The sequence below is a fragment of the Somniosus microcephalus genome, chromosome 29, assembly GCF_052327205.1.
Source record: "Somniosus microcephalus isolate GS21.2 chromosome 29, FLI_Smic_1.0, whole genome shotgun sequence".
Lineage (NCBI taxonomy): Eukaryota > Metazoa > Chordata > Chondrichthyes > Squaliformes > Somniosidae > Somniosus > Somniosus microcephalus.
In genome coordinates this window covers 10,500,842-10,513,749 of record NC_141015.1, presented here as the reverse complement: position 1 = coordinate 10,513,749, position 12,908 = coordinate 10,500,842, and the positions used below count along the sequence as shown (strand labels likewise).

The following is a 12,908-nucleotide window of genomic DNA, read 5'->3' as shown; positions in this document are numbered from 1 at the left end:
TTGCCACTTATTGTCGATGACGGTATCACCTGCGTCTGTCTTTAACGTTTCCCCGAGCCACTTGCTTTCTCAATATATTTATAAAAACTTTTACTGCTAGCTTTGATATCCCTTGCAAGTTTATTTTCACACTCCTTTATGGCACATCTTATTAATTTCATTGTATCCCTTTGTTGCTTTTTGCTTTTTGCTTTTTATAGCTCTCCCAGTCTGCTGGATTTTGACTCTTTTGTATTTGTGTAAGCCTTTTCCTTTAGCTTGATACTGTCGTTTACCTCGTTTGTTGACCATGGTTGCCGAGGGGTATGTACTGGTATTCTGCCAAATACTGCTTTGAATACCTCCCACATTAGCAGATTTTTCCTTTTTATCTCCAATTTACGGCAAGCCCTTCAGTTCTCATTATGTGTGTCAATATTTTGTTGGATTGAACTTTATATCTTTTTCAAGTGTATTTTTTGTTTCCTCCACAGTTAGCTAACCGTGAGCTGCTGAAAAGCATCGACCGGGAGTTTTCAGGAGATGTGCAGGACGGAATGCACGCCATCGGTAGGTTTAACACGCCCCCATTACAAAATGTGTCACCATTGCAACCGCCGGCAGCACACTCAACTCTCATTCATTCGGCTCCTTCAATAGGGAATTATACATACTGCAATCTCCCCACACTCTCGCCCCCCTCCTCCACCCTCTCGGGCCTCGCCCCCCCCCCCCCCCCCGCCCCCTTCACCCTCTCAGCCCCTCCTCCACCCTCTCGGGGAGAGGGGGGAGCCCCCCTCCTCCGCCCTCTCGGGGAGAGGGGGGAGCCCCCCTCCTCCGCCCTCTCGGGGAGAGGGGGGAGCCCCCCTCCTCCGCCCTCTCGGGGAGAGGGGGGAGCCCCCCTCCTCCGCCCTCTCGGGGAGAGGGGGGAGCCCCCCTCCTCCGCCCTCTCGGGGAGAGGGGGGAGCCCCCCTCCTCCGCCCTCTCGGGGAGAGGGGGGAGCCCCCCTCCTCCGCCCTCTCGGGGAGAGGGGGGAGCCCCCCTCCTCCGCCCTCTCGGGGAGAGGGGGGAGCCCCCCTCCTCCGCCCTCTCGGGGAGAGGGGGGAGCCCCCCTCCTCCGCCCTCTCGGGGAGAGGGGGGAGCCCCCCCCCTCCGCCCTCTCGGGGAGAGGGGGGAGCCCCCCTCCTCCGCCCTCTCGGGGAGAGGGGGGAGCCCCCCCCCTCCGCCCTCTCGGGGAGAGGGGGGAGCCCCCCCCCTCCGCCCTCTCGGGGAGAGGGGGGAGCCCCCCCCCTCCGCCCTCTCGGGGAGAGGGGGGAGCCCCCCCCCTCCGCCCTCTCGGGGAGAGGGGGGAGCCCCCCCCCTCCGCCCTCTCGGGGAGAGGGGGGAGCCCCCCCCCTCCGCCCTCTCGGGGAGAGGGGGGAGCCCCCCCCCTCCGCCCTCTCGGGGAGAGGGGGGAGCCCCCCCCCTCCGCCCTCTCGGGGAGAGGGGGGAGCCCCCCCCCTCCGCCCTCTCGGGGAGAGGGGGGAGCCCCCCCCCTCCGCCCTCTCGGGGAGAGGGGGGAGCCCCCCCCCTCCGCCCTCTCGGGGAGAGGGGGGAGCCCCCCCCCTCCGCCCTCTCGGGGAGAGGGGGGAGCCCCCCCCCTCCGCCCTCTCGGGGAGAGGGGGGAGCCCCCCCCCTCCGCCCTCTCGGGGAGAGGGGGGAGCCCCCCCCCTCCGCCCTCTCGGGGAGAGGGGGGAGCCCCCCCCCTCCGCCCTCTCGGGGAGAGGGGGGAGCCCCCCCCCTCCGCCCTCTCGGGGAGAGGGGGGAGCCCCCCCCCTCCGCCCTCTCGGGGAGAGGGGGGAGCCCCCCCCCTCCGCCCTCTCGGGGAGAGGGGGGAGCCCCCCCCCTCCGCCCTCTCGGGGAGAGGGGGGAGCCCCCCCCCTCCGCCCTCTCGGGGAGAGGGGGGAGCCCCCCCCCTCCGCCCTCTCGGGGAGAGGGGGGAGCCCCCCCCCCTCCGCCCTCTCGGGGAGAGGGGGGAGCCCCCCCCCTCCGCCCTCTCGGGGAGAGGGGGGAGCCCCCCCCCTCCGCCCTCTCGGGGAGAGGGGGGAGCCCCCCCCCCTCCGCCCTCTCGGGGAGAGGGGGGAGCCCCCCCCCTCCGCCCTCTCGGGGAGAGGGGGGAGCCCCCCCCCCTCCGCCCTCTCGGGGAGAGGGGGGAGCCCCCCCCCTCCGCCCTCTCGGGGAGAGGGGGGAGCCCCCCCCCTCCGCCCTCTCGGGGAGAGGGGGGAGCCCCCCCCCTCCGCCCTCTCGGGGAGAGGGGGGAGCCCCCCCCCTCCGCCCTCTCGGGGAGAGGGGGGAGCCCCCCCCCTCCGCCCTCTCGGGGAGAGGGGGGAGCCCCCCCCCTCCACCCCCTCGGGGAGCGGGGGGAGCCCCCCTCCTCCACCCCCTCGGGGGCATCCTCTCCCTCCCTGTCGCAATCCTCGTGTTGTTCACACTCGCTTCCTACATCCCACACTGTTGAAATCACGATTACTGGCAGTCTCCAGCGCTGAATTATTTGTCCCCTGGTACAGGAGCCTGAACTACTACTACCCCCTCCTTAAAATCCCCTTCATTTGAGAGCGACACTCTTTTATCCCAGCCTGGCAACACCTAACAAATCGATCTGCCTCACCTGCTCTTTTCACCCTCTGACCAAGCTATTGGTGCCCTCTCCAATCTTGCCATCTTTGGCTTGAAGCACCTCGGGATGTTTATCTACATTAACGGCCCTGAATATTGACATAAAATAAACCAAAACCTCCTTATTAACAAAAGAGAGGGTCGTCACTTCAGTGGGTTGGGGGCCGGGGGGAGATGGGGAGGAGTGTCACTGGTCGGGTAGAAGATGCTCTATTTTCACAGGTGGCCATTAAACGGAGGTGGAGTTGACGCTGCCTTGTGTTCCGATGTCTTGTGCGCTGCTGCTGTTTATGAAGATTTATTCTCTCGCCTTTCTCCTGCAGTGCAATGTGTGATGAACCGCCCAGCATTCTTTGCTGAAAAACTCTTCAAGTGCATGAAAGGACTTGGGACCAGTGACTCTACTCTCATCCGAGTCACCGTCACTCGCAGCGAGGTACAGACACACCTCTGGGTCGGAGAGGTTCTTTAGAATTGGAGCGTTTGTTTAAAGAAGAGTTTTGTTAGTGTCGGATTTTATACTCTGCAATCTGTAAATGTGCCTATGGGGCCACTGTGGCTTCCTGGGTCAGTGGCAGTTCCTCACCAGGTGGTACATCCTCGTGCAGATCATCTCCAATTCGATCCCCAATCTGTGCTGGGTTTGTTGATCAAGTTGTTGTGATCTGGAATGCACTGCCTGAAAGGGTGGTGGAAGCAGATTCAGTGGTCACTTTGAAAAGGGAATTGGATAAATACTTGAAAATGAAAAGTTTGCAGGGCTATGGGGAAAGAGCAGGGGAGTGGGATTAATTGGAGAGTTCTTTCAAACAGCCGGCACAGGCACAATAGGCTGAATGGCCTCCTTGTGTGCTGTGATTCTATGAGCTCAGCTGGGACAGTGATGGGGGCGCGGCAGTAGGTCTCCGCACCCCTTGACCAGAGAGTGGACGAGTTATCGGCTGCGGCTCCCGCTCACTGTCCAGTGACTCTGGCTGGGAAGTTCCTAGAGATCAACCAACAGCGCAGACCAGGAATTGAACTGGAGACTATCGGATCTGTTGGGCTCAGTCCCCCACCTTGTGATGTATTGTGTTACACTGTTGGGCTCACTCCTTACATAATGTGAAGAAGCCCTCCGCTGTATAAACTGAACCCCCCCCCCCCCCCTGCACACTGAGGGGCGGCAGTGTCACTGAGTGACCAACGATGCCTGACGTTCCTCATGTACAGGAAACTTTGTGATATCCGGCACCGACGGGACCGGCGTGTTGCCGATCTATCAAAACTGCCGGACATACAAAGTTAATGTTGAAGCATACGGAGGTTTTCATCTCCGTATCTGACAACAAACACTGTTGCTTAGCAACAGCTTCTAAAGAGGCAGCTGCAAGCGTCTCTAGCTGAAGCTGTTGCTATAGCTACAGACCTTGCAGTGCCTGACTGGGTTAAAAAAAAAAGAACGAGAACTAAAAAAAACTTATAGAAAACGGCTCCTGATTTTTGCCGTTAGATCGAGTATTCCGGACATACAACCTCCGGATAAACCAAAGTTTCCTGTATATTGGATCAGGTGGGACCTCCGTTTTACGCAATTGTGACATTTTGATTTCTTAACGTTGGGTTTTATTTCACCAGTGCTCTGGTCCTATTCTGCGTCAGTGCTGAAGTTTTCCGTTTTATGCATTTTGTACCTGGCCGCCCGTCTCCCTCCGGGGGTGCGGGGCGTACCTGGCCCGTCTCCCTCCGGGGGTGCGGGGCGTACCTGGCCCGTCTCCCTCCGGGGGTGCGGGGCGTACCTGGCCCGTCTCCCTCCGGGGGTGCGGGGCGTACCTGGCCCGTCTCCCTCCGGGGGTGCGGGGGGTACCTGGCCCGTCTCCCTCCGGGGGTGCGGGGGGTACCTGGCCCGTCTCCCTCCGGGGGGTGTCCCTGTCCTGGGCTAATCGCCGAGTATGACTGTGACCTACCGCCTGTAATCCTTTCTCTGCTGCACTCCTTAGTTCTAGGGTGCTGCTCGTTCTGTCCTCCTTGTGTCTGCTCAGTTTGTGTCCCTTCAGCAGAATGCAGCTTTCCGCACCGTGCCGACCGACTAACAGCCAGCCCAGAGTTATTTCATTCTTTTACGTTGTTATAAGAGCACAAGAAAGGCTCCTTGTGTTTTTTCCTGAAGTGGTGTTTATTTCCTGCCCACAGATTGACCTTGTTCAGATCAAGCAGGCGTTTTGGGAGATGTACCAGAAGGGCTTGCGTACGATGGTGGAGAGCGACACCAGTGGGGATTACAAGCGCATGCTGCTGTCGATTATTGGGAACTAACTCTATAACAACAGCTTCTGGGTGACTTATTTAGTGTCTCTTAAAGACTTGATCGATCTTGAATTCATTAATAGAGGGAGAAAGAGACAATATTCCTTCTCTGACCATCATACACTTTATAAATTTATACTGTAGTTAACAATCATGTCCACACAAAGGGGCGATTACTTTGCTAGTTAGACTTTCCTCGTCAGCCACGGGTGTAGGATGTGGACGGCTGAGAACCCTTATTGCACACAGGTTTTGACCTTGCCAGCTTGCCCGCCTGGCACTGCAGAGGACAATCTGCCCGCAATCATTTTTTCTTAATGGATGAAACAAATCCAAGCCTTTGAAATAAGTTTCCAACTTGTCTTGAAGCTACAGTGCTGTTTTACATCGGGGATCCCTCTCCCTGTCGGCCCAATGTGTTCAAACCACAAATGCTGACGGATGATCTGTTCACTGCAGTAAAATTACTGTGTTTTTTAACAAATCCGTTTCCATCGATTCTGCTTTCGATTTCACATTCTCTGAAGGCCCACATTCTGTATGTCCTACAAACCGTCCATGACCCATCAGTGAGGTGCAGTAAATCTGGATTATCTGCCCTTAACATTTCTGAATCTGCAGAATTCCTTTTTTTAATCTTGTTCTGAGGATGTCTGGACCCCCCCCCCCCCCCCCGCTCCGTCAAGTAACTTAGAGTTTTCAATACTACCTCAATCCGTGCTCTCTTTCGCAAGAGAATCTCTGCATTTTCTCAATCTGACCAGTGATTGTGTTGAAAGTGAGATGGTTTTGAAGGGTCTGATGTGAAGAAATATTGTCTCGGAATTTTCTGTAGGATAAGAGTTTGTTAAAAATTGGGAAAACTTCTGAATGGAGTGATCTTGACCAATGTTCCCTTTAATTTTATTTTGGGCGCGCTGCCCAGTTAAAATCCTGCGCTCGTGCGGGTTTTCCCTATTTAAAAGCCAGTGAGCCAGCTGTGTGGGAGCTCCAGAGCGGCTGCGCAGCTTAAAGAGAACATTGATCCTGACCCCCAGGAGTTTGTGGAGCGTTGTCCCCAGTCGCTGCTTTGTTGTTCTGCATGATAATCCGATGTGGCCCCTATAATTAGAATTTTTAAAAGATTGCAACTGTACTCTCAAAGAGTTAATGCATGAAACGTGTTCAGCCTCCAATCATGAGGAAGCTGATCACAGCGTCGATATAGCTGGTTTGTGTACTAATAGCACCACTGACACCAGGCAACCCCCCCAGCCGTCCCGACAGGATTACGTATTTTAGCGAGCACTGCTGAATTCTGAGAAACACTCCCGGGAAGTTGCTGAGAGTTTCACAGACTGCACGTCCACGACCGTCTCCTGGTAAACGTTGCCTTGCTCCCCGTGTACCCACCCACCCACCCACCGCTTTCTACTCAACACGCCTGCTGCTGCCAAGCTATCATTTGTCTATAAGATGAATTTACAAAAGATATATTAAAGCCATATATTCCTCTGGGCCAATATAGCCCCGGTTTATGCAACGCGTGCTTTGTGCCTTGTATTCCAAACGCAAATTAAATTTTCATATTTGTAGACTAGAAAACAAAGAATATAATCCATGTCCCTGCACTTTGAATGTGATTGTAAATGTGTCCCTTTTACAGTGAAGGGCTGTGTGAAGTGAGCTCAGTGTGGGCTCCCCACTAGGCCTGACCACCAAATTTGCCATAAATTGATATTTTTCTCATGTCTGATGGATATTTATAGATTGCCAAAACTCACCTGTGATGTTTCTGACCCTCATTCCGCTTAGTTTAATTTCTTCCGTTTATTTGGAGTGGGTTTGCCCTGTTGTGCAGTAATCCCCCGCCCCCACCCACAGCCTGAGCATTCATCAGTGGCTCAGTGAGAAACCTTCACCGTCCAGCAGTTGTTGCAAATTAATGTCCCACTTCCACCTGAATATCTCAAACGGCAGCTCTCGGCTCAGCCTGCTGTCCTGGGCAGTCGTATTGGGCCGATATTGAAAACTGGAATGTGCTGTCCCTGTCAGGGGCTCTGTCCCTGTCAGGGGCTCTATCCCCCTCCTGGCTGGGGCTCTCGTCCCCCCCTTGCCCTGTCAGGGGCTCTATCCCCCTCCTGGCTGGGGCTCTCGTCCCCCCCCTTGCCCGGTCAGGGGCTCTATCCCCCTCCTGGCTGGGGCTCTCGTCCCCCCCCTGCCCCGTCAGGGGCTCTATCCCCCTCCTGGCTGGGGCTCTTGTCCCCCCCCTTGCCCGGTCAGGGGCTCTATCCCCCTCCTGGCTGGAGCACTTGTCTCCCCCCCCCCCCCTGCCCAGTCAGGGGCCCTATCCCCCTTCTGGCTGGGGCTCTCATCCCCCCCCCCCCTGCCTGGTCAGGGGCTCTATCCCCCTCCTGGCTGGAGCACTTGTCCCCCCCTGCCTGGTCAGGGGCTCTGTCCACCCCCACCCCCCATATCAGGGGCTCTGTCCCCAGTGGTGAAGATCACGGATGAAACCGACCTACAGAAACTTTGTTCTATAACGGACACTGCTTGGGGAAAACAAGAGCTTCACAGCTGGTGATGGCTTGGTGGGGAAGTGCACCACTGCCCGGTCGGTGTCAAACGGTGAGCCTCACCGAGCTGGCCTGTAGGCGTGGCCCAGCAATTGCCCTCGGAGCTCAGTGTTGCTCTCCAGTGACCCCTACTGGAAGGTACGTGGGTGTCGGGCAAGGGCAGGATTTTGCTTGACTGTGATGTACTCTGTGGTTGAAGAGCCTGATAACTTACGCTGTGTAGGCTGAGAAACTGGGGCCGAGTGCCTACAGCAGGGGTGCAGGTGGTTGGTTTTACTCTGTAGAGCTGTGGGATGCCACAGCTCCAACCTGCCCTGGACTGAGCCACATTAAATGTGCGTAACCTGTGAACCCGATTTATCGTTGTTCAAGTTCATGTTGGATCATCATTTTGCGACTTTATAATAATGTTGCCAACGGTCTCAGTGACATTTATACATGATTTAGATAAAATTCAATATTGGTGAAATGGAATCATTGTAAAGGCTCGGACGCTGGGAAGCACTCGGAGAATTTCTTTGGTTTCTGTCCTCCTGTGTTTTGCCAATAGTTACATTACTGACATAAAACTAAAACATTGGTGACCTGGAGGTTTTGTTTTCTTTTCTGCCCTTTGTGTCTTTATCTGTGCGCACAAGTGAAAATATCTGATGATCCAGAGAGTTACATCAAGTCTACAGCTCAAACAGGCCATTCGGCCCAACGGGTCCATGCTGGTTTTTCTGCTCCACACCAGCCTCCTCCCAACTCCCTCAATCTCACCCCATCAGTACATCTTTTTCTCCCTCACGTTTATCTAGCTTCGCCTTAAATGCATCGATGCTAGTCGCCTTAACCATTCCCTGTGGTAGCGAGTTCCACATTCTCCTGAATTCCCTATTGGATTTATTAGTGACTATCTTATATTGATGGCCCCTAGTTCTGGTCTCGCCCACAAGTGGAAACATCTTCTCTACATCGACCCTATCGAACCCCTTCATAATTCTAAAGACCTCTATCAGGTCACCACTCAGTCTTCTCTCTCATAGAGAAAAGAGCCCCCGCCTGTTCAATCTTTCCTGATGGGTATAGCCTCTCAGTTCTGGTATCATCCTTGTCAATCTTTTTTGCACCTTCTCCAGTGCCTCTATATCCTTTTTATGATATGGAGACCAGAACTGTTCACCGTGCTCCGTGTGGTCTAAGCAAGGTTTGATAGAAGTTTAAAATAATTTCCTGCTTTTCAATTCTATTCCTCTAGATATGAACCCAGTGCTTGGTTTGTTTTTCTATGGCCTCATTAACCTGCGTCGCTACTTTTAGTGATCTGTGTATCTGTACCCCCAGATCCCTCCTTCACCCCACTTAGACTTATTTTCCAAGGAGTATGTGGCCTCCTTATTCTTCCTACCAAAATGTATTATCTAGCACGTATCTATATTGCAATTAATTTGCCAATTACACACCCATTCAGCAAGGTTTTGTTTTCTCTTTCTCCCCCCCCCCCCCCCCCTCTCCATTAACCTGGTTCTGTGGGCAGGGTTTTTTTAAATATTCATTCATGGGACGTGGACATCGCCAGCAAGGCCAGCATTCATTGCCCATTCCGAATTGCCCTCGAGAAGGTAGTGGTGAGCCATCTTCTTGAATACACCCGAGTGGCTTTCTAGGCCATTTCAGAGGACCGTTTAGGGTCAACCACATTGTGGTTCTGGAGTCACATCTAGGCCAGACCGGGTAAGGACGGCAGATTTCCTTCCCTAAAGGACATTAGTGAACCAGATGGGTTTTTTATGACAATCCAGTAGTTTCATGGTCGCCAATACTGATATTAGCTCTTTATTCCAGATTTATTTAATTAATTGAATTTACTAGCAGTGTAGATAAAGGGGAACCAGTGGATGTAGTATATTTGGATTTCCAAAAGGCATTCGATAAGGTGCCACATAAAAGGTTATTACACAAGATAAGAGCTCATGGGGTTGGGGGTAATCTAGTAGCTTAGATAGAGGATTGGTTAACGGACAGAAAGCAGAGTCGGGATGAACGGGTCTTTTTCGCGTTGGCAGGCTGTAACTAGTGGGGTGCTGCAAAGATCAGTGCTGGGACCTCAGCTATTTACAATCTATATTAATGATTAGATGAAGGGACTGAGTGTAATGTATCCAAGTTTGCTGACTATACAATGCTAGGTGGGACAGTAAGCTGTGAGGAGAACCGATGGAGTGTATTGTAGAGAAATATGAGGTTATTCACTGATGGGAAGAATAGAAAAACAATATTTTTTAAATGGTGAGAAACTTTAAAATAACAACAGAAAATGCTGGAAAAACTCAGCCGGTCAGGCAACATCCGTGGAGAGAAATTTGAGTTGATGTTTCGGGTCGAAACCCTTCTTCAAAACTGGAAAGAAAAGAAAATAGATCGAAGGCAAGACTGCGATCGAACAAAAGAAGAAAAAGAGACAACAAAAGGTATTCGAAGCCAGACGAGATGGTAATAGGCCTGTGGAGACAAAAGGCAGCTGAGATTAGGTGTGAAGTGTACTGGCAGGTAAGAGACAGCTGCCATGTGGGAGAGAGAAACAAAAGGAATGGGGGGGGGAAGGAGGACCCAAAACAAAGGGGTGGAAAAAAATTATAAGTAAAAAAGTAATAGGGGTCGAGGTTATGATCTGAAATTGTTGAACTCGATATTGAGTCCAGAGGGCTGTAAAGTGCCTAATCGGAAGATGAGGTGCTGTTCCTTGAGTTTACGTTGAGCTCCCGTGGAACAATACAAGAGGCCAAGGACGGTGAGGTCCGAGTGGGAATGGAGCGGTGAATTCAAATGACAGGCGACCGGAAGCTCGGGGTCACCCTTACGGACTGAACGGAGGTGTTCCGCAAAGCGGTCACCCAATCTGCGTTTGGTCTCCCCAATGTAGAGGAGACCACATCGTGAGCAGCGAATACAGTATACTAGATTGCAAGAAGTACAAGTAAATCGCTGTTTCACCTGGAAGGGGTGTTTGGGGCCCTGGACAGTGGGAAGGGGGGAGGTATAGGGGCAGGTGTTACATCTCCTGCGCTTGCACAGGAAGGTGCCAGGCGAAGGGGAAGGGCTGTTTGGGGCAATAGAGGAGTGGACTAGGGTGTCTCGGAGGGAGCGGTCCCTACGGAATGCTGAAAGGGGAGGGGAGGGGAAGATGTGTTTGATGGTGGGATCACTTTGGAGGTAGCAGAAATGGCGGAGGATGATCCGTTGAATGTGGAGGCTGGTGGGGTGAAAGGTGAGGACAAGGGGAACCCTGTCGTGGTTCTGGGAGGGAGGGGCAGGGGTGAGGCCAGAAGTGCGGGAGATAGAACGGACACGGTCGAGGGCTGTGTCGAACACGGTAGAGGGGAATCCTCGGTTGCGGAAAAAGGAAGACATGTCGGAAGCACTGGTGTGGAAGGTGGCATCGTCGGAGTAGATACGGCGGAGACGGAGAAACTGGGCGAATGGAATAGAGTCCTTACAGGAGGCGGGGTGGGAGGAAGTGTAGTCCAGGTTGCTGTGGGAGTCAGTGGGCTTGTAGTGAATATTGGTCGATAACCTATCCCCAGAGATGGAGAAGTCGGGGAAGGGAAGGGAAGAGTCAGAGATGGACCATGTGAAGGTGAGGGAAGGGTGAAATTGGAGGCAAAGTGAATGAAATTGTCTAGTTGGTGTTCAGAGAGATTTGGATGTCCTCGTGCAAGAAACACAAAGCCAGCATGCAGGTACAGCAAGCAATAAGGAAGGCAAATGGCATGTTGGCCTTATTGCAAGGGGGGTTGGAGTATAAGAGTAAGGAAGTCTTGCTACAATTGTACAGGGCCTTGGTGAGACCACACCTGGAGTACTGTGCACAGTTTTGGTCTTATCTGAGGAAGGATATACTTGCCTTGGAGGCGGTGCAACGAAGGTTCACTAGATTGATTCCTGGGATGAGAGGGCTGTCCTATGATGAGAGATTGTGTAGAATGGGCCGATACTCTCTGGAGTTTAGAAGAATGGGAGGTGATCTCATTGAAACATACAAGATTCTGAAGGGAATTGACAGGGCAAATGCTAGGAGGTTGTTTCCCCTGGTTGGAGTGTCTAGAACTAGGGGGCATAGTCTCAGGATAAGGGGTCGGCCATTTAAGACTGAGATGAGGAGGAATTTCTTCACTGAGGGTTGTGAATCTTTGGAATTCTCTGCCCCGGAGGGCTGTGGAGGCTCAGTCGTTGAGTATATTCAAGGCTGAGAGCGATAGATTTTTGGACTCTAGGGGAATCAAGGGATATGGAGATCGGGCAGGAAAGTGGAGTTGAGGTCGATGATCAGCCATGATCTTATTGAATGGCGGAGCAGGCTCCAGGGGCCGAATGGCCTACTCCTTATTATGTTCTTAAATTCCACAGCTGCTGTGGTGGGATTTGAACTCCTGTTTCCAGGTCATTAGTCCCGGTCTATGGATTACGAGTCCAGTAACATAACATGGCTCTTTTTCATGTGTGAGCACAGAAAATGAGGGGCTATTCGACTACAGAGGGAGTCACTCCCGGGTCCAATCCTCTCTCTCTCTGACGACTGTATTCGTGGAAGATGCAGCCTGAAGAGCTGAATCCAGTCCCCTAGTTTACCTGTAACACTTTGTACCACTCAGTTAACGCAATACGGGGGTGTCCGAGGTTTGGTGCCCGGTCTATACAGAGCTAGTTGAACCCTGTCATGGTCGGGGGCCTTGCAAACTGGCTCAGCTCCCCTGGGAGGAAAATATTTGGCCAGGATTCCAGCTTCTGGGCACCGCATGTCTGGTGAGAGCGGGAGCGGATTGTGCTGCGATGCCCCATATGGTCGAATGGCCTGCCAGCACACTCTCTGCCCAGGCTCAAACTTGGCTGAGGTACTGCAGGGTGACCGGTGCCTGAGGAAGGAGTCAGCACCTTCAGGAAGGCAGGAAATGGACACAGAAACATTGTGTTAAAAGAGGAACAAAAAAAATGGAGTGAAATATTAATATATAACAGTCCCAGCCTGGCGAGGTGGGTCATTGCTACTGGATTTTTCAGAGTTTTAAATGAGCTCTCATGGACTGAGAAAGCCCTGTCATGGAGCAGTATCAACATCCCTCCCCGTCTCCATTCCTTTATATCACAGCAAAGCGAGCAGCTTCTCCGCAGTTAGTAATGCCTCTAAAATGTTCGGCCTCCGATTGCTTTTCTTCCACACACGCCCCTCAGCTCCACTGCAGGGTGGGACATCCTTTCTTAATACGAACTTGGGCATTCTGCCGCTGTTGACCTTCAGATACTGGCACCGAGCCCAGGACAGCGAGTGAGCTCCCAGGACTGTCGCTGGGGGGGCCCGGCCCAGGACCCTCAACCCTGCAGGATCTCACATTCACCCGCAGCACCAACCGCCCCCCCGGGTTTCACTGTCCCTCGGTGAGTCCCGGGTAT

The 12,908-nt window shown here is 53.5% G+C and overlaps 1 protein-coding gene across 1 annotated transcript in view; it reads left to right on the top strand.

Moving 5' to 3' along the window:
* LOC147098468 (annexin A7-like) overlaps window positions 1-8,068 on the top strand; it is an 89,381-nt gene extending 81,313 nt beyond the window's left edge. The window contains exons 11-13 of the mRNA XM_085970160.1: window positions 474-549; window positions 2,961-3,073; window positions 4,810-8,068. Of these exons, the coding sequence (XP_085826286.1) occupies window positions 474-549; window positions 2,961-3,073; window positions 4,810-4,932 (312 nt within the window). The 3' untranslated portion in view covers window positions 4,933-8,068. The remainder of the gene's footprint in view (window positions 1-473; window positions 550-2,960; window positions 3,074-4,809) is intronic.
* Window positions 8,069-12,908: the final 4,840 nt, after the last annotated feature.